This window comes from Chlamydotis macqueenii, chromosome 2 (genome assembly GCF_036417535.1).
Source record: "Chlamydotis macqueenii isolate bChlMac1 chromosome 2, bChlMac1.mat, whole genome shotgun sequence".
Classification (NCBI taxonomy): Eukaryota; Metazoa; Chordata; class Aves; order Otidiformes; family Otididae; genus Chlamydotis; species Chlamydotis macqueenii.
Window position 1 is genome coordinate 88663533 of NC_141557.1, and position 27950 is coordinate 88691482.

Consider the following 27950-nt stretch of genomic DNA (forward strand, 5'->3'; position numbering starts at 1 on the left):
AAATTTCCAGAGTTGAGGAATCCACAAGTAAATGGAGAATACTGTCTGCTACCATCTGGTAATCCTCTTTTTGTGTATGTGACATGATTTGCCTTGGGTAGCAGGTTTTTATATGTCTACTGTGATTCACCTCTGTATCACTTCGCAGTCACCTTCCCACCCTTCTAGTATGTGTACACATGCACACAATCATTTTCTCACTGCATCAGCACTAAGGTACTGCTTCCTACCAGTCCCTGGCAATTAGTTACCCTCTTTGACTCATACTGACAATGGATAAATATTGCTGAGATGTAGCACAGATATAAAATCTAAGGTGCATGTATCTCCATCCATGTGCAAAAAAAAAAAAAAAAAAGCTGTTGCCCTCATTTTTCCTCTCAAGCATATTATTTCAGGTTCCCTTACACAGCTGTTTTAAAACAAGTCACTTTGTGCTTTCTATTTTCCTGCCCTGCAAGCCTGAAAGGAGGCCCTCATTAACGTGTCTGAAAACTTAGGAAGCTTGTTCTCCTTAAAAACTCTTCTTAGAAGTCACTAATGTGATACCTTGCAAAATGCAAGACTCAAGTTCTCTAACGACAGTGCCCATCAAGCTCATCAATATTTTCTCATTGTTCCTGGGATTCTCATACTTCTATACTTCCCATGTTTCTTTCTATTTGATGATTTATGTCTAGATTATAGTTGTCTTCAGTTAGATGTCAAATATTTTGTTCTATATGCAATCCTTTTTGTTTTGTTTCTATAGAACACAGGCACAGAGTGGTCCTAGTCTGTGACTGAGGACCTTCGTTGTTACAGTAATGAAAATAATAATTTTGAACCAAGGTTCTTTTATTTGTTAAGAGAAATTAAATTGGAACTGCCAGTAATGAGTAATCAGTGGCAAGAATTGTGACCAAAGATGAGATCTTTTCTCACAAAGAACAAACTTGACTGCATGAGTTTTTCCAGAGGGCCTTTTTGCTGAACCGTTGCTGTCTCTCCTTAATCAGTGAAGATGTAACTATATAGCAAAAGCCCTCACTAAACAAATAAAATATCCACTCCTGGGAGTGGTGAGAACAAGACTTCCTTTCAAAATACAGCTTTGAAGATCCCTTTATTTCATAACAGTCAGTTGTGTATTTCTTCAAGGCTCAGCTAGGATACCTGAACTAATTTCAAATCAAAACAGCCTGTCTTCTCCATATTGCATTTTCATTACAGAGTAAGATTTACAGTTCCTAAAGTAATGAAAACAGAGTATACTATACCTAACAACTTGATATCTTTTACCATCCACATTTCAAAACACATAACTTAGTATTTGTTCAAGTTGTTACATTAATAAAGAATCTAGTAATCAGAGACCGTATTTTTCAATCTGATAAATTACAGCAAGAAAATGTGATGATAATGCCATTTCTTTGGGGATGAGAGTACTGGAAAATTGTCATTCATTGCAGATGACTGTCATTCATCATTAAGGGCAATTGTGAAGTGTAGGCATAAGGGATCTGGGAAATGGTCATGAAAGGTATCCATCATTGTCAAAGCTAACCAGAACACTCCATGGGCAATAGCTTGACCTGTATAATTTTGTCTTTGAAAGCAAATTCAAAGGCAGTCAAACTTTCTGTTGTCAAAGTAGTCAAATGAATTTTCAAAACCCCCTAGAGCAAACAGCTGGGTTATTGAGAAGATCACAGGATGCTGCTATTTGATTTGTAAAAGAATTTGGATTAGAGAGCTGCTTTGACAAAGCATGAGTCTGAGCGCAAGGACGGGTATTGGCTATCCTTTACTGGTACTGAGCCCTTGAGGCATCAGGACTGTGTAGAAACCAAAATGTTTCTTCTTGTCTCCCAGACCAGGAGGTGTAGTGGAGCAGTATGTGTGTCCCTTTTTAGATGAAACCACAAAAAATCAGTACATGATTTAGGCTGATGACCAATGCCAAAAACAGGCAAGAGACATTACTTCAGCAATATATGACAGTACCTCACTGAAGTCAGAGATTTGGTAATTTCTAGTTGTGTTTTACAGTGTCTTATTGTACTGGATCTGGCTGGAATGGAGTTAATTTCCTTCACAGCAGCTTTTATGGTGCTGTGTTTTGGATTTGTGACTAAAACAGTGTTGATAACAGGACAGCATTTTGGCTGTCGCTGAGCAGTACTTGCAGAGTCAAGGCTTTCTCGTTTTCCCATTCTACACCCCCTCCCTGTGATGAGTAGGCTGAGGGTGAGCAAGAAGCTGGGAGGGGACATGACCTGGACAGCTGAGCCAGATTGACCAGAGCGTCACACGCAACAATAAAAAGTGAGGGGAGAGTTTTTCGGGGGAGGTAGCCATTGCTGCCAGACTGGCTGAGCCTCAGTCTGCTTATGGGAGCTGACAAGTGATTGCCTTTGCATTGCTTGGGTTTTTTGTTGGTTTCTTTTTTTTCTTTCTTTTTCCTCCACTCCTTCTTAAACTGTCTTTATCTTGACCCATTGCTTTCTATCTTCCTATTCTTTCCCCTATCCTGCTGGAGGAGGGGAAGTATGAGCAAGAAGCTCTGTGGTGTTTTGATGCTGGCCAGGGACAACACACCACAATAATGTAAAAAAAACCTCAGAATTATTTGACCCTTCCTAAATGCAAATATTAGAGGTAAGTAGCAGTCCATTAATTAAATTAATTGTAACAATTTTATATTGGTAACTTTAAAGATACAAAGCACACTGTGTAATTTCTAGTGGTTTAAATTTTCTTTGTGGAAGTTTTACTTGTAATTCTTAGTTTTATTACAATTAAAAAAATGCAATATAACTCACCTTTTGGGGAGAATAGTGAAAGTTTTATTTTTAAGTTAAGGAATGCCTATGTGTGCAGGCATAATACTTCTATATATTACAATACAGATGTGCATAATTAATTTCTACACAGCTAAGGCACAGAAGTGATGGTTATTGTTTTGTAGATCTACAAAGTGCATGCAGAAAAAAGGTTAGAACTGAGCTTGCAATGACTGCATGACAGGATCATTGGAGCCAAATAGCCTTGAGAAAATGGAGAAACCAACTCTATGGAGTCCAATAAAATTATCATAAACTGCATCAGGCACTGTGTGTACAAAATAACCTGGAAAGCTAAGAGCAAGTCTAAGGGGTGACTAGCCATCCATGGATATATAACAAAATATGCTGAGCATATGCAAAAGCAGACAATAGGCTACAGAATGGGGTAACTGGATAGTTAAGGGACAAATACTGCAGAACTAAGTTCTTTAGATATCTTGCTGAAAAGCCAAATTAATTAATTTTATATTATTCTCTGTCTTAGAAATGTTTGTGGGATACCAACTATGAAACTAATATCTTCTGGCAGAAAAATACAGTTGGAACCTGACAGATAGTGAAACTAAACTGTAGAAAATTCAAAATGGATAAAATTGTATTTTTCACACAGTGATACATAAAATTTGAAATTCATTGCCATAAAATGTTATGGAAACTAAGATTGTGGTAATATGTTTGAAAAAGCAAAAGTGTCGTTATTAGCATATATATAACATTAATAGCTATAGTAACAGAACTGCTATTAAACCTTATATATCTTTGAACTTCTTGGATAGTTAGCCACTGAAAGTGCTGGAGTGGAAGCAGGTTGATGCATAACTAATTTTTATGGCTGCTTAAACCTTTCTCTGAAGCAACTGGTATTAGCCATTTTGAAGGATGTCAGACAAAATGTTACATTGCTTCTATTAGAATTTAAGAGATAACAATATGCAATACTTAGAAAGCACATTTGAAAGCTGATTTAATTAAGCAATTGTAGCTGACAAAAGCAGTCATCAATAGCAAAACATCAAACTGAAGAGCTTTCAGTGAATTTTAGACTCCATAGTTTCAGCTCTGCCTTTTGATTATTTCAATCAGTGATACTGGAGTAGATATAAGCTTGCTTATGAAAAAAAAAAAAAAAAGTGACTGCTGCAAGGGATTGGTAGAATGGTAGTAAGTCAGACCAGTCCTAAAGAGTGAGTTAGATCACCTGAAAAGCTGAATCTGTTTTAAATAAAGTGTGTTTAAATTAAGTCAAATGCTAGGCAAATCTGTGTAATGGGGAGTAATATCCTGGAAAACACTGATTACTAATCCTAGTGAAAAAGCATTTTAAGACAGTATGGCTAAGATGATTTATATTTCAATTTCATGTACAAAAGGATGTGAAGAGATCATCTTGACTGTCAGCACAAAATTGATGAGACTGATGCTACAATACTATGTACAACTTTTACATCCATGTTTTTAAGTTTGAATGTTGAAGGAAAAGTTAAGAATTTGGAAAAGCAACACAGAAGAGTTGGAGGTGAAGTCCTTATAAAGCCACCATCAGGGCTCAGTTAATGTCATTTATCAAAAAGAAGATAAAGAAGTGATTTGCTAAAAAAGCCTTTTTTATGCAAGGAGAATATTTTCTATTAAGGAATAGTTCTAAATTTATAGGGTAAGAAATGATAAATAGAATAAAGGAAGAAAGAAGAGAAACAAATATTTGGAAGCTAAAGGCAGGCACTTCTCCTAGATATTAATTAACAGTTGGAGTTCGTCTACCCAGGGAAGTGTATTTCCTCTCCTGGTGCATTTGACACAAGCCTGAGGCCTTTGCAGAAAATATGCTACAGTAAAAGGTGTTATTGATTTCTGCACATTGGTAACAGAGTGGAATTTGGTGTCTGTTGATAGGTGATCAAGTGGTTTATTCTGTTCTTAGAGAGGAGGTTTTAATCCACTATGACACATTGGGTTCCCTGTAATTACAAAATAAGAGTTGACAGAGTACCTATTATAATATATTTGAAAACATTAGTTTTTAAGTGGAACTCTCTTCTTTCATTTCCCTATATAATTCACTTAAAAGGATCTAAGAATGACTTTAATGCTCCACCTTGCAAAGTGTAACTTGATTTCTGAGTAGAAAACTGTGGACAATAAGTAGCAGTGGCTCTGTTTAGAAGAAGTGGCTACTGACATGAGACTGATACTAAAATTTTCAGATTTTTTTCAACTACTGATAAGGAGAAGATGCAGCATACATTTCAGTCTTTTGGTAGTCTAACACTACCACTTAAATTCAGCACTAGACCCTGAAAAAGAAGTGTCAAAAAAGCTGGTCTAAAAATCTTGGGTATATTATATTTTCCTTTGGTTTTTTAATTGTTGTTTTAATTAGTTTCTTGCAGGAAATCTTGTCATTGTAGCATATGTTGAAAACTTAATTTCACCTTTTCTAAATTTTGCTTCCTTTTCCTTTTGTCGCCCTTTCAGGATTGTCTCAAGCATAGAATGAGGATGGAGTATCTTTATAATGTTACCTATCATCAGTCACAAAAATATATCTGATCTCAAAAATAAGATCATCTTACTTGCTTAAGGTTTATATAAATGTGTTTTCTCAATAAGGGCCTAACTGTTACTCCTTCTATCCTTCTGAAAGTAAGTGGTCAGGTTCTTCCGCTTACCTCAAATCTGTTTCACTTTTTTCTTCCACTACTTTCTTCTTTCCTCTAAACATTTTACCTACCAGTTTGTTTCCTTGTGGTTGCTGCCTGATCCTTTTCCGCTTTTCATCCACAGTATGAACATCTTAGGCTCTCTGTTACACATGCTCAGACAGAGAGCTGTTAGAAAAACAATGGAAAGACAGCTGTTTTCTAGCAAAGGGAAATACTCTTACAACACCAAGAAGCCGACCCACTTCCTGTTCTCCACCTGCTTGTCCTCATGTTCAACTCCTAGCTGTCTGCAGATGAAAGAAGTGAACCCTGCCTGCCTTTCTCACAGAGGTCTTTTGTTCCCTTCAGCTCTAAAAAAAAAAAAAAAATGGTCAGTAAAGCAGCTGCTAAAAACAAGGATCAATTGAAAAAAAGACTGTAGTTTTCTGCAAATGCTAAAGCACCAGAGAACAAAACAATAGTCCCTCCTGAAACTTCTATTTTGAAAAGAATATTAATTGTTCATTAATGTATTCTTTTGATGGAAATAGTGTGATTCCATAAAAGATCACTGGTGTCACATACTAGTTGCTTTCCTTCACTGTGTAATTTGGTATTTTTAGCTTGTTCTTAAAATATATGAATCTCATTTAGACTAAAAGGTATACTTGAAGAAATATGTTGTGTGGTAGATATAGATCCAAACTTCAAATTGTGGTCTGAAGTTTACTGAGTATTTCCAGTTCCCAACTGATTGAAAATGAATGAGGAAAGATGTTGCATCACTCTATCTTATGAGGGAAGAGATGATGCCTTTTCTATCCTGCCTAGAAGAAACAGAATCATCATAGAGGCCTTTTTTGAAGTGATGGGTCACCAGAACTGATACACATGGTGATGTGATGACTATATATGTTGATGACTATATATTGAGTTTCTACATATCTCAAATACCTTCTAAAAAGAAAATTGTATTTGATATTGACATCTCTCAGCTCTTGCTGCCGGATGTGCATGTATGAGAATATTTTGAATCTACTTTTTCCAACAACCTACTGCCTTGCCTTCGTCATGATCTAGATTGTTTGTCATGTTAGTTATTAGTAGTGCTTCTTTCAGAAATTAAATAGCTTGGAGGCTCATCCACTGTGCTCAGATATTTCTTTGAGTTGAAGGACAAAGGATACATATAGTTGTGGGAGCACTAGGAAGGCTTTATTTGTCCAAAGGTAATTGTTAGATTGTGAACTTCCTTAACATCTTGAAAACCAAGTCATCAAATAATCTCAGCTGTGTAGCTCTTATACCTTGCTTATAATCGTTCTTTGATTTCTTCTTGACAGTGTATTTCTTCATACAGGCTCTTTTTTTTCCCTCAGACTTGCTAGTACTTCCTTCTGTTTTAGGAGTTACACTGACAACACCCGAAGTAGATTCAGTATGAAAGGCAGTATGCCGAGCAGCCAGCACTTAGGACTGCTCTTCTTTTTGCTAATTATTCATGCAATAAATTTATATGGGTCACAAAGTGACACCTTTATAAGATTTGTATATTACACTGCTGCCAGTTTATTCCTCATCTGAAATATATGTGGGACTTTATGATACGTAGATGTGGTGTTGGACTTTTGTATAGGCTGAAATTTTTACCCATACAATTTTTTCTCTGTCTGTCTCTTGCTCTGTTTTGCAGTTTATCTAGGCTACCATATTAACTGAAGGCATTAGAAAAAACGGAACAGTTGGTTCTGTTAATCAAGATCTTTATAGCTGTTTAATACCGCTATTTATGAGACAGCAGAATGCCTGAGGAAAGAGATTATTCACCAAATACATTTTTCAATTGTTTGCTATAGCTGTAGGTCTGAATAAAACATGCCTCCTGTAGAATTCAGTCATCTTTCAGTTTTGAATTGTTTCCCTGCACAAACTTTGATATAATTTTATTGTTAAAAGAATGACTCCAGTAGAGATAGTGTCTAAAAATATTCTTGATTATGGAAATTGCAATATTTTAGACCAAGTACTTTGTTCATGTTAAGCTAATACTTGCAAATATTGTAAAAGTCAAAGTGGATAAGAATGTCCTTCTCTGTCAGGTTGAAACCTTGGCCCTGCTGAAGAGGTTTGCTCCATTTGGTGTCTGAGTTTTCTCTGAGCAATTCCAGGAGGCTTATTCCAGAGTGTTTTTTACACTGCCTTCAAAGGCCATTCACTGCAAACTGAGCAGCTGCAAAACAAAAGTCATCTGCAGTATAATACTGAACAGCTACAATTTAAAATTTCCCTTTCTGGGAAGTAAGTTACCAGTGGGAAGTACTTGAGAACACCTGATTTGAATACGTAGTTCCTTCAACTCTTCCTATGTTTAGTCTGTCTAGTTTTGAAAATGCTAAGATATTTAACATTGTCTAACACTTAATGTTAAATGCCATGGTAGAGAGAACATTCAGATTTTATTGCTGTCCTGCTGTTTCACTAAATCTTCACCAAAATCCAGCAAAAGTACTGTGGGTTGTAGCCCTACTGGATTAAATCCTGAAATGTTGTAACATGAGTCTACAGGTTGAATCCAGTGGGTTGAATTCTAATAGCTTTCTGAGTATTGATTTAGACTTCTACAAAGAAAAGGAACTGATCTTAAAAAGTTTGCTGCTCATTGTAGTAAAAGGGTACTTTCTAGTGCAGAAGATGTATCTGGTGGATGTTTGCCTGTGCATGTACAAATGTATTCTTGTCTCTGCCAAGTCTGAGAGAGAGATATATACACACACACACAAATATGAAATCAGTTGGGATCCTTTTTTTTTTTGAAATTCTGAAAGACTGTACTTCTCCACTTTTGTACTTGTACAGAGATAAGGTGCAAATAGCCTTCCATTTTGCAGCCACCATTCTGTGCCTGTTTTTCAACTATTCCTCCTCTTGTCTCTGCCTCCACATGGCAATTCATTGCAGGTGCATCACTTCAGGGGAGATAGTACTATAATAAAAGCATATCTATTTGGAAAATTATCTCCTGGAATTTGAAATTAGCATATTTGTTAATGTTGCAAGTTAATCATGTAGAAACTCAGAATCAGAGAATTAAGGCCCCAAAATTAGAGTACTTTTTATTTTCAGGGCATGATAAGATTGTGTCCAACTGGCTGAATATTTGTCTTTTAGTCATTTCTGAAGAATATACCCATCTCATCATGATGAAGGTTCTCTGGCCACAGTAGAGTTCGCTACACAAAGCTAAAAAATACTTAGTGCTTAATTGCAGCTTCTTTTTCACTGTCATTTAGACTGGAAGCAACTTCAACTAAAATGTAGACGAGAGGTATACACCAAGGCAAAGCAGAAGAAAACATGGAAATGTAACAACAGAGATTGTATTAGGTACTGAAAGTCACAGCTGTAGCAAGAAATGAAACTCTGTATTTGTGACTTATGGAAACAGTGCATTCAGCAGTGTGTCCTTCTCTTCCATCAGGACCAGACTACTTTAAATGGCCATTCATCAAACCAGCTTCACTGTCAGTCTAACAACCCTTTTTGGTTCTCTTTGGGGTCTGTAGGCTAATGGATAGGAAGGCAGCACCATTGTTTCTCATTTCTTTATGCTTGTGCGCTATTTGTGTGGTTCTGACTGGAGAAGGGAAGAAAACAAGAAAAACAAGAAAATTAATTCCCTTCATTGAAAGTTATGACAGCGCTTTTATAACTGGAGTAGGTGCTTCTGCTATTCACTAAAGGAGTTACAATCAAAAATAAATATATACTCAGTGGAGTTTCTGTTATGGCTACATGCCTACCCGTTTTCATACTACTGAAAACAAGAAGTGGTGTTTTGACATCAGCTAACACTTCAGCAGCAACCAGAGTGCTGGTTTTTTCCTAGCTGTTGTGGTGGCTGTTATTGTTTATTATATTAGCAGCAGTACCTTGGAAACCAAATCTAGTCAAGCCTGCTTCTTCCAGACACCTTATGGACTAATAGTAAGGATAAAAAAAAAAAAATCCAGATTCTCACTACATTTGACAGCTTGCAGTCTAGTTGTAAGACTGAATGCAATAAGTAGATAAAAAGACAAATAGATTTGGGAAGGTCATATTATAAATCAGGTCCATAAATTAAAACAGAGATCTCAGTTCACTGGCTTTATACTTAACATATTTACTTGCTAAATGCCACTGGGACAATTTTGCTTCCCTAAATTTACCCCTAAAATTGAGAGTGGCTGTGATGCACATCTGTCCTAAAATTCTTATCTATTACCACACATGAGGTGCTGTTGCATGGTGTGGCATTTATACTTTTAGAGGTTTTTCTGTTATTTGGATATGAGTGAAGAGAAAGATTAATGGGTTTTTGCAGTGGTATGAGATTGGGTGTTCTTGCATTAAATAGAAGGTTAAAATAGTCGGGAAATGCTATGTGTATTTCAGTATTAGTTATATGTGAATTCAAGGGCCTGGCTTACCTTGTTTTTATTTCATATGGGCAGTAGAAATACCTAAATTAATACTTCATATGATAACATTATAATGTTTGCTATAAATAGTTGTGGATGTCTGAGAAGCTATAGAGGAAAGGAAAACTGATATCTGATTTTTTAGTTTTTATCTAGTGTATATGATTTTAAAACCTGTTTGGTTTACATTCAATAGTACTCACCTATTTGTCTCTATAATACAGGTAATAGCATGTTCTAACTTTGAAAAAATGCAAGTTCTTGAAATGAAATGAAATGAAATGTGGATGAGGCTATGGTATGCCTGGAAAGAACACCTTGAATTGGATTCTTTCTTACATGAAAATCTCCTGTTCTGACTATTATGTAGATCTTTGCAGCAGCATACTCTGATGCTGAACTGCTGTAGGTATCTGTTCAAGTTGACTTAGTAATCTGTATGAAGGCTGAAGAGGTTAGGCGGCAGGACTCAGTCTTTTTGGGGTAGTCTTTTGCTGAAGAGATGTCTGCAGTGTTGAAGCTGTGATTCCACATTTTCATCTCCAACTGCTCGGCTCGTGTCAGCAAAGGCAATATATCTGTTTAATGAGCTGTTGAGAATCTAGATAATGTATTCTATTCAGTTCGTTATTTTGATGTCTGTAATATTTTCTATTCAGTTGAGTTATTCAGTGCCCCAAAATTAGTCCTGGTTTTAAGTATTTCTCAGTTTGCTATTTAGCCATCCCAAAGCTATCCCGTGGAAGGTAGGGTAAAGGTGCATCACTGTGCAAGAGGAGTGGAGTATTTTAGATTAGTGCTTGAAGTGTTTGTATCAGTTATATTTCATGTGAAACAGTGACTGGAAAATTCCTCATTTTAACTGTTCCTACTCTCCCAACAGAAAAAAAAAAACAACCAAACAACAACAAAACAACCAAACTGCAGTTCATTTTTTTTTGTTAACGAATTGACTTTTTTTGGATGATGTCAGAGTGCTTTGTGAAAAACTAAACTAAAATAACAGGAAGGAAGGGGACAAAAACCTGCTATACCTCTGTCTTGTTTCTTCCCTTTTCTCTGGTGGATACTAGCAATGTATTTTCCATTGCCATTTAATTATGCACCTTATGTGACTTTGTACAAAGTGTTTACCACCTGAAACAAATCTGAATGAAAATCCTGGATGCAAACAGTGATGTCCATGATCAAATGCTGTTGCTTGGATGCACCTCTGTCACTGTTTTGATAACAATGCAGCAAGAAACTGTAAAGAAAATTATTTTGCAGATGAAGGTCTTGTCCTTTAACTCCTGTGTGTTTTACACTTTTCCTTTGCACAAAAGCACTTTACATGACTGTGTCTTTTATTTAGCCAGTGAAGGTCAGATGTATCTCCTCTTCAACCAATTGAGTGAGGGCAAATGTAAAACGTTCCTGCCTCTAAGAGATTTAGGTACAACGGTGCCTTACCAGTTCTTCAGCCTCTTAAACATTGCTGTGGGTAGATCATACCTGCTGTGTTTAGCCCTGACTTTAGAATTTATTTCTTCTAAATGGAGAGGAGGGTAGTTTGAATGAAGTTGCCGGGGTTCAGTTTTCCTCTTATTTCAAAAGCTATTGCTAGACAGACCCTGCTTATCTGTTACATTTGCTACATACCTGCTCTGAGAACCGCTCGCTGCTCTGCTCATGCACTGTGAGGCTGGATGGTTTCTGGGCTGAGATTACTCACAAAAGACTCAGGTTAACAGAAGTGATTAATGTTCACACAATTCAGCCTGTGTGTGCTTCTGCTGTATATCAAACAGGTGGCTGTAGCACATAAGCTACATCCACCCAGAGAGGTGGTGGATGCCCCATCTCTGGAAACGTTCAAGGCCAGGTGGGACAGGGATCTGAGCAACCTGATCGAGTTGGAGATGTCGCTGCTTCTTGCAGGGGGGTTGGAGTAGATAACATTTAAAGGTCCCTTCCCATCCAAACCAAAGTGAGTAAACAAATATGTAAGAAGATGAAGGACATTTTTATTTCTTCTAATGGAATGCTGTGCACAGCTTGGTAGGCTAGCACTAACTCTACACCAGTAAGGCATATGCTAAAATGCAGGATGATATCAGATAAGTAGCTCAGCCTAGAACTACTCGTTGGCACAGAATTTCTGATTAGCTAATAAATATACACTGCTTCTAAATGCCCCCAGTTTTATGTGAGCTAGCTCAAAAGTTTTGCCAAGGTATTTCATTTCCAGAATTGTCTTCCAAAATCTGGACCTCCTCTAAATTACTTGTCTAAAAGCCAAAACGACAGAAGCAGAATTTAAAATGTATACTCCTGGCTCTTAACATAGCCATTGCATAGCCCATTTTACTTAATTTTATTGTGCTATGAAAAAAAGTTTAGAATTACATTATTTTATAAAAAGACCATGTAATATCCACTTAGAGACTCCTATTAATTTTGGTTCTGCTCCCAATTCTAGAGCAGTCTATAGGTAAGGATTTTCAAAATCTTGGTTCCCAAATTTTAGGGCTTATGCTCTGTTTCCCTGTACCTGATATTAACTGTATGAATTGGAAAGTGGCAAAAATCTTCTCCATAATACAAAAGAGAAGCTTGATGAATTGGGAATTACAACTGCCTTGTGAACATAATTGCACTTCTCATGGATAATTGCAATTATAAGTCAAGCAAGACAGCTTCTAACAGTTGGGTCAAATTTTTAATTTTATGATCTAAATTATTAATGAGAATATTTCCATAAGCTTTCTGCATAAAAATTGACTTCATAACTGGGAGGTCAGCTGGTCTTGACTTCTAGGCTTTATGATCATCAGTGGTAATCAGAAACTCTTTTCCTATAAATGCGTGCTTCTTTTATGCCTCCTACCAAATGTAGGTGGTGAATTAGTAACAAGCTTTATGAAGCAAAAATTAATTTTGTAGGTTCTAGTTAAAAGAAAATTAAATTTGACTAAGCGTGTAGGATTAAGAAAGATGAAGGGTTAAATGGCAAGTGTACACAGGAATAGCATTTAGCTTTTTCTTTTTAGTATTTGATACCTTGGGAATCTTGAAAGCTTTTTTGAGTCAATTATGGAAAGCCCAATTCAGGCTGCTTTTCACAGTGTGGCCACACAGCCAGACAGAATTGTATGATGCATCAAAAGACAAGCAGATCAGTACAAGAATGCATAATGCTATTGTATAAATCAGTAGTGTTTCCACATCTGATAGACAGCTGTGTTGAACACAATGTGTCTTGAGACTGATACAGAGGTAATATAAGGGGACCTGGGGCAAGTGGTGAGGGTGATTAGGACTATAAAGATTTTTATAAGAGGAGACTGAAAGGTTGAGCTTATTTATGCAGAAAATAGATTGGAAACTTCTATAACCTGCCTCCTAAAGCAAGATTTAAGAGCATATCCAGTACCATCAAAAAGAATAAATTCAAAACAGATAAACAAGATTTTTGGTTTTTACCTGAAACACAAAGGAATAATGGAATTCAAGGTCACAAAGATTGAAATTTAGATATGATTTTGAAAGACATTTCACACCTTTTCAATGAGAATTTTAAATAATAAACTTACACTTTTTTATAGAGAAGACAAATCATTTTAAAAAGAAGTGCCTGAGGCAAACTTATACTTTTAATATAATAGTTTATTGAATTTTGTGATGTATTTTGGCTAGCTAGCATTAGAAATATTGAGTAAGAGTCAGGATATTGGATAAAATTGACAATTATTTTTATTCAGGATGACAGTTTCTCTTCCTATTGCAATCAGAATTAATTTGTTATCATTTCTCTCTGCTTCATTTATCAAGAAAAAAAGAATGAATGGCAGCATTAATTTCCCTTTCTGCCCCCAGAACGTAGTTGTCATAGTCCACTTTCAGAGATTCAAAGGGGGAAATATTTTGAAGCATCTTTCACTCATATTTCATGCTTATAATCTATGAACATGTCCAAGACCATGGCAAATATCTCATTCTATGCTCCTTTTCTGGCATTTCACTACTTTGATAAATGAGAGATGGTATATTTTACAATTTCAGGGATGCTCAGCTGGAAAAACGTGCAGGATCTGTTTTATTCTAAGAACACTAATCCCTTGAAAGTTGTTCTGCTTCCAAGAATCTCAGTTTCTGTATTGAGTCAACTCTTGAAAGACTTACCATAATAATTCCAAGAGCTTAATACATTCATAAGAATTTCTCTTTAAAAAAAAGATTCCTTTACTAAGATTATCTTCTCCTACAAGTCCAATTTATAGAAAAAACAGGTTCCAAGCCAAAAATGTAACCATTATTGATAGGGACACTCGAATACTGAACCAGGATCTGAATTTTGTAGCTACTTTTTCTCTCCAAAGAGATTCAAGATCCTAAATTCCATTTGTGTTAGCTGTCAAATTAGCAAGATATGTCTGTGATTAGAACTGCTTAACAACAGAATTTCTCTTCTATGGGATTTTCTAGGGAAAAAAAAGAAATGTTATTCAGTTGCAGAATTAAAAGAATAACTACTGGATTTTTTTTCCCATAAATAAACCCAAAATTAATTACTTAGAGTTAACTGGCATCTGAAAGAATCGGAGAATATGAAGCTTGGAAGAGCAAGTCGAGTAACAGCAAGTTACTCAGTATGTTGTCCAGTCTTGTTTTGAGTTTTGGTTGTCACCATCACAGTGAAAATTTTTTTCCTGATATATTAAGTCAGAATTTTCCATGTTCCAGCTGGTGCCTGTTGCTTCTTGTCCTTTCCCTAAGCAGAGACTTTGCTCCCCGGTGCCGCTGGGGTCCCCGGTGCTTCTGGAGAGCTGCCAGGAGGTTCTCCTCATCCCCAGTGCCTGATCCACAGATGCCTCCAAACAGTGTGGATCCCCTCCAGAAGCAGATGTGCACATGTGTGTGTGTGTACTAACAAGTACTGTTAATCAGCATTTTCCTCATCATCACCCCTGAGGGACAGCCCTAGTAACCAACTGCTCCTCAGTTGGACCCAGTACCCCTACTCACAGCCCGCAGTGTGATGCCTGACAATCTGGCCAGCAGTCCTTGTAGTCCTCCTCACCCCATTTGCTCTAAGGACACCGTGGGAGACCATGTCACAGGCTTTCTAAGTCAAAGTAAACAACATCCACTGCTATTCCTTCAGTCACCAAACCAGTCCTGTATTCATGATGAGCTCTCAGGTAGCATTGTACAACCTTACCAAGTCCATCTTGTCTATTCCCAGCCATTTCTTGTTTTTTGTATGCTGGGTGTTGTTTTCTGGATGATTTGGTCTGTAACCTTCCCAGGACCTGAGGATGATTAGCCTATATTTACCTGGATCCTCTTTTTTGCTCTTCTTGGAGGTGGATGTGATGTTTATCTTTTTCCAAAAGTCTTAGCCTTGAGATATTCTGTGTCATCATGAAGCCCTATCTCACCTGACTTCCTCTTTTTATGCAGGCCAACCCTAAAAGCCCCAGTCTCCCAGGGGAGATAACTTTTAATGTCAAAATAGATGTAATTTTTGATATAAGAAATCATAACTTTATAACTCAAACTCCAGTTGTAGAGTACAGAATTTGAGCTGTTTTGCTCAATGGCCACTCTGTCAGAAGCACAACTTATTTTTCTGACTATTTTTAACTCACATTTGTCCCACAGCTCTCTCTTCTGAGATTGAAGTTCTAGTAAACCAGGAAAAAAACTGTGCTAAGTGAAGGACAGTTAATTCGAGGTTACTTGAAAGCTCCCATACTAGTTGTTAAAATGTAATATGAAAATGCTGCTTAGAATCATAGAATCTTTAAGGTTGGAAGAGACCTCCAAAATCATCAAGTCCAACCGTCAGCCTAACACCACCATGCCTGCTAAACCATGTCCTGAAGTGCCACATCTACACATTCTAGAGTGGTCTCGATATATAAAAGGGAAGGTAATAAGAGACAAATCACAAGGGATCATAAAATATAGTAAGTCTTTGCGTGCTATGATAAACAGGCTAGTCAGTCTTGCTACAGTGCAAATACTGTAAACCTACCAGACACTGCTATGCTGTAAGGAAGACAAGAGGCTGAAGCGTGTTCAGTCTAGCAAGACCACAGGTAAGAGAAGCTGGTAACAGCCTGCACATACCTAGAAGACACTGGGGTCTAACATGGAGGCAAAGTGATTGGTGTGATTCACAAGTGTTTAACAAAAAACAATAAGATGACATTGAGGAAGAATCTATCAGGAAAAGATCTGATTGATGAGATGTTAAGCTGTGGACATACTTCCATGGGAATGTGAGGGACAGCCCATGAGCTGTATTGACTAACACATTAGAAAATTCTATCAGTCCCATATGAACAGAGAAATGAAGGGAATGCTTTTATGAGAATCCATGTCTCTAACATCTATGATGCTCTGTTACATAGTCTGAAGATGTCCCATTGAAATCCCTGTGGAAAAGTTTTGACTGATTTCAGTCAAGGTGAATCAACTCCTTAGTGCTAATACAGGCCATGTTTGTCATAATTGTTTGTCTAGGAGCAAAGGTGGTAATGCACAAGGAATGGTTGTACCAGTGTGAGGACTCTGGGAAAACAGGTATTCAGTACTCATTTAGCTGGGCACAGGGAGCTATAGAGATAGTATGTTACCTGAATATCTGTTTTCCCTTATTAGAAGAGTTAATTAGTTATACCGGGGGAGGGTTGGGGGGGGATTATACTATTCCATCCAGGAGAACATTGTAGGTTTATGTAGTTTTGCTTTTCTGTCAAAAAGACGATTATATTCTGTATTTGAAAATGTAGCACATGAAAGCTTAATTTCATTGTTTGTCAGGGGTTGGGTTTTCTTTTTTTGTCTCACTCAGATGTCTCACTTAAGGGAGCCTCAAGTGTGCATGGAGCCCATCTTATTCTTGCACAGATTCTTGCCCTTCTGATGAAGAGGTTCCACCACACCAGGCGAGGCTGGAGAGGAAGTCTGTCAAACGTGCTACTGCCTGTCCTCTTTGTTGCACTGGCAATGGCCTTGTTTAGTGTGAAGCCGCTGGCTATTGATTATCCTTCTCTCAAGCTGACACCAAGACTTTATGACAATGCAGAATCCTTCTTTAGGTAAAGGGAGTATCCATCATCATCATTATCCAGGGTTCCAGGACCTTTACCCTTCATATCTGGTATTTTAAAGACTATTTGCATTCTAGGAAGAATATGGTGTTGCTTCTTACAATAGCTGTTCATTTTTTTTGATGTTTAGTACATTTTTATAGATTATTATGAGGGGGAGATAAAATTAGAAAAACATTGTGCAAAGGATTATCTGGAGGAACGAGCAAAGACTGGAGCAGTTTGAACTAGGTAATCTGTTTCAATACCAGTCATGACCATTTAAATGTAAATGTGCAAGTGTATTTAAACAAGCCTTTCCATGCTTCGTTTTAACTTATCGCTTAAGTCTGAATCAATTTTTTTTCAAAATAATTATTGGGTTTGAAAGTGCCACACAGTATTAACAAAGCCTGGTACCCTTCTTACTCAACCTCTAGTTTCTAAATGTTCAGCTTTTAAACCAACTAGATTTATTTGTTTATTTATTTTTAACGTGCCGTGTCTATAGCTCAGCTCTGAATTATTCTGTACTAAGTGTATATCACATAAAGATCACTTTCTCTACTGGACAAATATCCAGATATCTTCAAATATAATATCATGCTGTTTGAATTTATAAATGAAACACAAAAACAGTTAAAGCATGCTGTTAGGAATGAATGCCTGTAAAGAGAAGGATGGCCATGAGGAGACATTGAGATTTGTTTAGCCGTAATTGTATTGAATTTTCTTTACGTGTTCACATATACTTTTTGAAATGAGAACATTTTGCTGCTTTGTTATGTTTCCTATGCATGAATTTTATAGTTCTTTAATTTCTTGGCAAACATGAAAGATCTTGAGCCTGAAAGTTAATAGAACTAGACATATTAATGTGTCTGTGTTTCTTTTTTTTTTTTCTTTTTTTTTTTTCTTTTTATTTTTTTTTCCCCTCTATGGCCCACTTTGAACAGCATTGAAGATGATAGCCTAGGAAACCTCTCTCAGATTCTACTGAGATATTTCTCTGATTGGGACCACACATGCATGCATTCAAAACAAGGGTAACTGTGAAAAACGTAACTACTTCTTTAATTGTAAATTGTAAATATTATAAAATCTTTTTTTTTTTCTCTGTAATGTGGACTATCTTAAGCTTATCTTGGCAGCATGAGGTTAATGAAAAATCTGTTCTTATGAAGGAGCTGGCATCCAGGTAAAATATATAAGTAGGCTTAATTGTTAAAGGTCTGATCCAAATCCCTTAAAAGTTGGTGACAGCTTTCTAATTAATTTCAGGAGGATTTTGATCAAGTCTGTTGTCCATATGTGTGAAGGTTAGGCAATAATTACAATATTTGTTAGGAAGCATTCCAGTTTTCCAAATTTAGGAATGCAGAGTGGTAACCATCCTTTACTTATCTTATTGCTGCAATCACAAGGAATGCAGCTCATTTGCTGCTTTACTTATATAAATATTTTCAGTTAATCCACTTTGATACTTTTGAATAAGATTGATATAGCTGCCACTGTGATAAAATGCTAAGAAGGTGTTCAAGATGCCAGATCTGCTTGTTACCCTGTGGATTTCTTCTGTTAAGTAATATATTCCTTTCCTTCAATTGTTATTCCTATTGTTATGTTTATTCTTATTAGAAAAAATAATTCGTGTTGGCAGATGGAATTCATGTCACCCCAGGATTCATGCGGCTGTGTGTCTGAACAAGAGGTATGTCATTTTATATTTACTTATGTATGTAAACATTATGTGTGTGTATATTACATCCAGTATCTTGACTCTTATTTTTGAAAGGCTAGAGAAAGGAATGCGAAAATAAACCCTCAGAGCACTAGATTTGTTATGATAGGAGATTTTCTTCTGTTTCATTTAATGTTTCAGCTACACATTCTGAAGTCTTCAGGGAAAGAGCTTGCACAATTTTGATGTATATATATGTGTGTATGTGTATATGCACTAGAAACTGCTATAGATTGATCTGAAATAACAGGAATCAGGAATGGCTAAACTATTTTCAGCAGATGCAACTTTGTTTAAAAATGTTATAGGGCTTTGCTTACAAAAAACCTAATGTAAAACAAGGTTAAAACATAACACTTCCATAATATCTGGAAGACCACCTACTTACAAAAGAGAAGGGCAAGTGATCCTAGCTAATAGTAGCTACCAGGGAATCTACATATGAATGATATTTAATTGTTGGAGTTTGTTTTTGGTTTGGATTATGTATTTGAAAATAAGACAGCCTTCAAGGAAAGAAAGTATTTTGAAAAAGATAATTAATTTCTGACCTTCATGACTAATTTTCCTGCTGATTTGCTCTGAGGTTGAGTAATAAACAAGAATGTGAAACTGTGTCTAAAGTCACAAATATATTTCCCTGGATGCAACCATTCTATCAAATAAATTCTCTCTTTCATAAAGACATAAATATTTAGAGTAAGAGTTGCATCTAAAATATAGCAATACAGTTCTGGGAAAAGTGGAAAGAGGAAACTAATTTTTTTTGTTGTTGTTGGGCAAAGAACATATTTGCATTTAATACTACTGAGACGTATACTTAGAATACAAGAAGCTTAAATGAAATGGGAATGGGAACTCATATAGGGAGAGGCCCATTCACCATGAAAGCTCAGAGGAGAGAAGTCGGTGGAGGCAGAACTATGAACTATGGAAAATCAGAATCTGTGAGACTGAATTTTTAGAGGCATATTGCATTAATTAGAAGTTTGTTTTCATCTCATATTAGTTTTGTGCCTTTTTTTTTGCGTTTCTTCTCAAGCACTACAAGTGGATAGCAGTGGATTTTTTCATTGTTGCAAGCCTTTCTAAACATACATACAGGGTTGCAAGAGAAATCAAATGTGGTTTTAATATGTAGGTGACAAAATTATTTGAGGTGCCTTATAAACATAACACCATACGTAGTTTATTGAAAAGTTATCAAAGCTGAGAAAGGCAAATCCAATGGAAAAACAATACTGTAAAATCTACATAAAAATTGAAAAATACAGCAAAATGTAGTGCCACTGATTTTTAAGACTGCTTTACTTATTTTATGTATACTGTTTTTCAGATATGTCTGAGTTTCAATACCTCTGCTCCTTATGTGAAGAATAAGAAAGGACATATTTTGTATAATCTTTCAGGGTTCCTTGTGGAAGAATATTTAGTGAGGCCTTCCAACAAAGCAAGGTAACCTTAAAATATCTAACCTTTGTTTATCCCTTATGTATAAAATCACAGTTCTTCCTGATCCAAAGCATAGACCTATGTCACTGAGAATATAAGGAGTAGTTGCCTTTATCTGTTGGTTGTTATCAAGGTGTCGTAGTTCAGCCCCAATCGGACCAGACTACGCAGTCTCTCTCTCGCTCCCCCCACCCTCCGAGAGAATAGGGGGAGATGATATAAGAAAAACGGCTCAAGGTTTGAGATAAGGACGGGGAGAAATCCTTAAAGTTACCGTCATGGGCAAAACAGACTCGACTTGGGGAAAACTATTCATTTATTTCTAAAATTAGCAGGATAATGAGACAGGGAACAAGATAACCTCCCCCCACCCCTCCCTCTTCCCGGGCTTAACATTATCTCTACTACCTTCCCCTCCCGAGCGGCACGGGGGGGGAAAAGGGAATGGGGGTCGCGGTCAGTTCATCACGCGTTGTTTTACGCCACTGTATCATCGTCAGGGGAAGAACTCCTCGCATTCCTCCTCTGCTCCAGCGTGGGGTCCCTCCCACGGGCCACAGTCCTTCGTGGAACTGCTCCAGCGTGGGTCATCTCTTCCACGGGGTGCAGTCCCTCTAGAACAGCTGTCCCAGCAGGCCCTCCATGGGCCGCAGCCTCCTTCAGGCCTCCACCTGCTCTGGCGTGGGGTCCTCCACGGGCTGCAGGTGGATCTCTGCCCCTCCGTGGACCTCCATGGGCTGCAGGGGGACAACCTGCTCCACCATGGTCTTCACCACGAGTTGCAGAGGAATCTTGGCCAGGAGCCATATTACTCCTCCCCCTCCTTCTTCACTGACCTTGGCGTCTGCAGCCGTTCCTCACAACAGGCTGGCAGACGTCTCTCAGGATCCTTTTTACATCTTATTCACTTCTCATCTCCTCTCCACTTCTTGCAGCCGGGCCGGGCCGAGTTGTGCCCAGTCGGCTGCCCGGCGGGAGGCCAGAGGGTGAGGCCTGCAAGGCCCATGAGGCTCGCGCCTCCCCCTCTCTGCCCCCGCTCAGCTGCTTCACATCTTCTCCTCCTTTTTTTCCTGTTTTCCCCTACTTAAATACGTTATCGCAGAGGCGTTATCATGGGACATTCTGCTACCAATTGGCTTGGCCTTGGCCAGCAGCGGGTCCGCCCTAGGCCCGGCCGAGTCCACTGAACAAAGGGGAGCGACTTCTAGCAGTTTCCTACAGAAGCTACCACCTTAGGCCCCCCCTCACTAACAAAACCAGAACACAAGGCATAAAGTCAGGCTAAGGTAACATGGAATCCGCTCCATGGTCACTTCCCAGAGCTTCCTCCAGCAGTTGAATAATAATTGCTTCTAGGCATACCATGGCTACTCTGGCCACACAACGAGTTATTTCAGCATCTCAGAGAAAGAAAATGTATATGCATATGGAAATCAGACGAACAGTATAGTTTCCATTCCTCAGAGAATCAATCATAGAGGTGGATATGCTCCAATTAATCTTTTTTTTTTTTTAAACTAAAAGAGCTGGTATCCCTCTGGCAAGACTTCATTTTCTGTGATACCAGCCTCAGAGGTTATGATCTGCTGTATTTTGAAGTTTACCTATATGCCTTTACAGCTCAACCACTGCCTTTGACCTAAGTGCAAATACTGGACCGAGTATGATTTTATCAAGGAGAAGGAAGTGTTAGTCATTTATGCATTAAAAACAAAAGAGTGTATCTGATAGGATAAAAATAGAGGTAAACATCTTAGGATGAACGATTTGAGCTAGCTATCACAGGTAAGCAGGAGGGCACTTAAAGAGCAGCTCAAAGGAATTCCAGCCACTCCAGCCAGCAAGTCAGGTTCATCAGGGGCCCAGCTTAAATGCCTCTATGCTAATGCATGTAGCATGGGGAATAAACAAGAGGGGTTATAGATGTGTACACACCTGCAGGGCTATGACCTTATCAGCATCACAGAGACATGGTGGGGTGGCTCCTATAACGGAGGAGTTAGAATGGAGGGATATAGGCTCTTTAGGAAGGACAGACAGAGGACACGAGGAGGGGGTGTCACCCTCTATGTCAATGACCAACTGGAATGCATGGAGCTCTGCCTGGGGATGGATGAGGAGCTGACCAAGAGCTTATGGGTCAGGATCAAAGAGATGGCAGGGACAGGCGACATTGTAGTGGGGGTATGCTACACACCACCTGACCAGGAAGATAGAGTAGATGAGGCTCTCTATAGTCAGATAAAAGCAACCACCAACCACACAGTCACAAGCCCTGGTCCTTATAGGGGGCTTCAACCACCCTGACATCTGTTGGAGGGACAACACAGCAGGGCACAAGCAGTCCAGGAGGTTCCTGGAATGCGTGGATGATAACTTCCTGCTGCAAGTGATAGAGGAGCCAATGAGGAGAGGTGCTATGTTGGATCTTGTTCTACACCAACAAAGAGGGATTGGTGGAGAATATGAAGCTCAAGGGCAGCCTTGTCTGCAGTGACCATGAAATGGTGGAGTTCAAGATTCTTAGGGCAGCGAGGAGGGTGTACAACAAGCTCTCTATCCTGGAGGGATCAGGTTAGGGAGGCTAAAGCCTTAACAGAATTAAATCTGACCAGGGGTGTCAAAGGTGACAAGAAAAGCTTCTATAGGTACATTGTTGATAAAAGGAAGAGCAGGGAGGATGTGATCCCTCTCCAGAAGGAAATAGAAGACCTGGTTACCTGGGACATGGAAAAGGCTGAGGTACTCAATGACATTTTTGCCTTAGTCTTCAGCAGTAAGGGCTCTAGCCACATTGCCCAAGTTGCAGAAGGGAAGAGCAGGGACTGGGAGTATGAAGAAGCACCCACTTTAGGAGAAGATGAGATTTGAGACCTGAATGTGCATGATTCCATGGGACTCAATGAGATGCATCTGCAGGTCCTGAGGGAAATGGCAGATGAAGTTTTCAAGCTACTATCTATCATGTTTGAGAAGTTGTGGCAGTCTGGTGAGGTTCCCACTGACTGGAAAAGGGGAAACATAACCCCCATTTTTAAAAAGGGAAACAAGGAAGACTTGGGGAACTACAGGCCAATTAGTCTAGGCTGGGTGGAGAATGGATTGAGAGCAACCCTGAGGAGAAGGACTTGGGTGTGCTAGTGGATGAGAAGCTCAACATGAAGCCAACAATGTGAGCTTACAGCACAGAAAGCCAACTGTATCCTGGGCTGAATCAAGAGGAGCGTGGCCAGCAGGTCAAGAGAGGTGATTCTGCCCCTCTGCTCTCAGGAGACCCCACCTGGAGTACTGTGTCCAGCTCTGGAGGGCCATGAAGATGATCAGAGGGCTGGAGCACCTCTCCTATGAAGACAGGTTGAGAGAGTTGGTGCTATTCAGCCAGGAGAAGAGGAGGCTCTAGGGAGACCTTTTAGTGGCCTTCCAGTACCTCAAGGGGGCTTATAAGAAAAAGGGGAGAAACTTTTTAGCAGAACCTGTTGTGATAGGATGAGGGGTAATTGTTTTAAAATAGAAGGAGGCAGATTCAGACTTGATAGAAGGAAAAAATTTTTTACGTTGACGGTAGTGGAACAGGTTGCCCAGAGAGGTGGTGGATGCCCCATCCCTGGAAACATTTAAGGCCATGTTGGACGGTGCTCTGAGCAACCTGATGTAGTTGGAGATGTCTCTGCTTCTTGCCAGGGGGGTTGGACTAGATGACCTTTAAATGTCCCTTACAAATCAAACCATTCTATGATTCTGAAAGTCAGGGATACCTTACTTGTTCACAAACCCTCCTGTTGCTCAGGGATTTCAGCTTTCAGAAAGTAAAAATTCTTATCTAAGGGAATCTCTTTGCCAGAAAAGAGCAATAATGTTCACCTGATTCAAGAGTATAGTGAGCTCCTCCTTTTTAGCAGAGAAACAGTTTGTGAGGGGTGAAGTTTTACTTTCACTTGAAAAATAAAGCATTGATGTAGATATTACCACTTTATCACTGCAAGAAAAGACTGCTTAAGGCAGGTAACATGTTATTACTTTATTTTCTGTTAACAGATATGGTGGTTGGTCTTTTGGAGGGAGTAAAGCATTTGAACTTCAAGATAAAAAACTGAATAACACCAAATCTAAGTCTCTGGCTAAGGTAAGGGTTGTATGTATGTGTGTGCATTTGTATGTATGTATTGCTTACTTATTCAGGCTCCAGACTTCACAGCACTTAGCAAATAATAAATCATTACATATAATCCTTGCATTTAAAAACTGGGAGAAAAACCCTCTGTCTATTATAGTCCACTTCTCTGTTCATAATTCTTGAAGTATTTTCCTGTGTTCTGAGAAGCAGTTTTAAATGAGTCAAATGATAAGGCATTGTCTTTTTGTCTGTGAACATATTTCAGAGTCTAGCTGAGCTTACCTTTAAAGTTGGGGTTTTTTTAGGTAGTCAGCCCAGATACTCCTTTTTTTTTAATTTTCTACAAAAAAGTCAATGTCATAATTGACAAAAGTTTATTGAATGTCTCAAAAATGAGTTATTATTGATGCTTTTTTTCTTTCCTGCAAGGAATACTTCTCTGTTACATTTCTCTGTTTCTTCCCCCCCCCCCCCCCCCCCCCCCAACCTTTTCCACTCCACCAAAATGTAAAGATTTTGCTTCTAGGAGTAACTACTTCTGCATAACAAATCTGCTACCATATATTTATAATCCCCTTTTCAAATATGAGTAACTTTCCATTTTTACCCCAGAGAAACAGAAGTATGCCATGCTGAAACTAGACTAGTTGTGAAATCAGAATCTCTATGGACAGTAGATCTTACTGTCTTGCTATACAGAGACATTGTTTTCTGCCTGGAGCTACCTCTGAAGTCAGGAATAGGATTATTCTAAGCACAATTGAAATAAAGAGCTTTTCCTTGAAGCCTTTCGGTATGCACTGGAAGGATACAGTATCTCCATGCTGTGAAAACTTGGGATGGGACCTAGAGGCCAATAGGCAATTACCAGTGCAAGAGCTTTTATTTTCCTTGGGAATGCTTTGAAAGGTTCTTTTGATGTTCATTCAAATGTAGACCAGTAATGAGTAGAGAAACTATGGTCTTGGAGGAGTATTGAAGAATATCAGTGAGGGGTCTCTATTTTTGTATTCGAGGAAAAACAGATTTGTTAAGAGGAAGCTATGGACTTTTCAGATTCCAGATTAGAATATAAGGAAAGACGCTTTTGCCTCTAAATTGTTTTATGGGGGTATAGAAACTAGATTGTATTTGCTCTTATAAAAGAAGAAGAGAAGGAACAGTGTAAATAAGCTCTGTCTCAAAATCCATTTTGGGACAAAGTGTTAAAACAACCATGTGCTAAAACAGCATACAGATATTCTGCAATCCAATATCATTTCAGACTTAGTTTTGCAAAAATACTGCCTGTTTGCAATGCCTTTTCTATGTAGTTTGGTTAAAATCTATCTTATATACACACTCTACCTTATATATGTTTTAATTTTAATCATTTATGATCTGCCTTCTACCCCCAGATTTCTTATAGCTTTGAACTCGAGTACCATCAGTCCTTCACTAGGAACATGAAGTCCTAGAGGACTGCAGTAAGATGTGTTTTTCTGACTACTATTTTTGTCCTATGTATCTTTAATCATTTTAGACTCTTGTTTTGACACGCCTGCACTGTGGTTTTTGTCAAGGTCCTTTTTTATAAAAATGTCTTTGGCATAGAGCTCCACCTGCCATCAGCCCAGGGATAAATTATAGTTATACTGTTAGTGAGTAAGCTTCATATTTCAGATCCAGAGAAAATAGTCGAGTAGATTTATAAAGGGCACTGTGTTATCTAAAATACCTCCTGGAAGTGGCTTTCAGCTGATGCAATATCAAATTATTGCATTAACCTTTCAGTAATTAATGACCAGACTTTTACTTTGACCTTTCAGGCTTGTTCATGAGACAGTGAATGTACCATTTACATAGACTTCTATGAAAGAAAATGAGAAATTTGCATTTGAAGAGACATACTGTATGATTCATTTCATTTTAGGAATTTTCTGAACCTTTATACATTATTCTCCTCTGCTCAGAAAGCCAACAATTTTTCCAGTTCAAATTAAAAATACTTATTCAATACCTATTTTACTTTACTAATTATGCCATACTGTGTGTACTGCATGTATATGCATCAAATATGGCTGATTAAAACCATTGATTATTCACATTCATTGATGATTGCTGCTACATGGCAAATGCACAACTCCTCAAATTTTCTGTGTTTTCATGACTGTATATTCTTTGATTTCTTTTGATAATGTGGGCAAAAAGTGTTCTATAGTGATTTGGTAGTTGGTGTTGTTTGTAACATAATTAAACATAGGAAGACCATGTGGTAATTTTAAATAGTTGTGAAAGGCAATTTGTACTGTGTACATGGCATTAGTTTTCCAGTCTCAGAGACTGGGATTTGAGGCTCTGCTGTACAATAATAGTATATGTGTCCAGAGGAAGTTACATCTCTCCAGTCTAATACCCCTTCTCTCTGCCACCCCATCATGAACCTGGTCCAGCAATGCTTAGGGTTTTCTCTGCCCCTCCTCACGCTTTTTTCCTTGATAGATAATAGATTAGTCAAAATGTCAGTCTAGCATTATTCTGGAATATTAATAGCAGGTAAAAATGGTATGGAATAGTGGAAAATATGTATTTACAGAACTTATATCTAATGTGGTGAGAGGCCATGTTTTGACTTGAGAATGAATTTTATCAATGATAGATAGAAGATAAAATAGTGAAAATAAAAATTAAGCATCTTAATCTATTTGTTTTTCCATTGCTCATCTGTCTTCTGCCCTCTGTAAATAATTACCTGTTTGACACACAAGAAATATGAAAAATATTTCATCTGGAACTAATATTTTTCCTTTTTTGTATTTTACTTTTGCAATCAGTTTAGAATAAGACACAGGACTTTAGAAGAAAGAGCTAAATATATCTTCTGATGAAGTGAACAACCTCAAATGCCTCTTTTGCCAGATCATAAACAATTAAATATCCAGCTTCAATTTTATTATTTCCTGGTCATTTGATTCAGTTACATAATGTAGCTTGAAGGAAGAATTCTAATTAATATGTGGGATGTTGAAATATACTGTTAGACACAGTGCTTTATTGCGGTTTTTGTATTTTCTTTTGAATATTGGTCACATTATTGTATTTTTAAGGTAGTCTGTAAACATTTGAGACCTTTCTCCTGCTTCAATTAAATGAGGATGTGTCATCAGAACTTTGCTTTATTGTTTTATTAATTACCTTTTTTTTGAATACAAGGAACACAGTTGCATTGTAATTTCATTATGTACGTATGTATAACTTTCTATTTGACAGAAATTTTTTTTTTTTTAAAAAGACAGAATAAGTAATGGATGTGTGGGGGTGTGAAAAAGACCGGCTACCCTTGATCACTTGTTTATGTTTCTTAGCTCTGGTTGCTATTTGCACAGGAGATCCAGCAGTGCAAAAATCTGTGACTTTACAACACTTAGATTCTATTTCGCTTTAGTTCTTTAAATAACTCTCTTATTGATTAAAGAAAGGGAGATCTAGTATCTGTAGTAATTTGTGGGAACTGAACTGGAGGAGAACAAAGAAGTTGCATGAGTTTGCAAAGGGGGAAAGAGTTTGGGATTTGTTCTTTTTTTTTTCTTTTCTTTAAACATGGGGACATAAGATATTGAGTTTTCAAACAGTTGTGAATACCACATAAAGA

The 27950-nt window shown here is 37.8% G+C and overlaps 1 protein-coding gene across 1 annotated transcript in view; it reads left to right on the forward strand.

Moving 5' to 3' along the window:
* LOC147601720 (ATP-binding cassette sub-family A member 13-like) overlaps positions 1-27950 on the forward strand; it is a 145943-nt gene that overhangs the window by 58077 nt on the left and 59916 nt on the right. The window contains exons 25-29 of the mRNA XM_086741487.1: positions 16775-17021; positions 17969-18058; positions 18651-18723; positions 20090-20208; positions 24241-24328. Of these exons, the coding sequence (XP_086597613.1) occupies positions 16775-17021; positions 17969-18058; positions 18651-18723; positions 20090-20208; positions 24241-24328 (617 nt within the window). The remainder of the gene's footprint in view (positions 1-16774; positions 17022-17968; positions 18059-18650; positions 18724-20089; positions 20209-24240; positions 24329-27950) is intronic.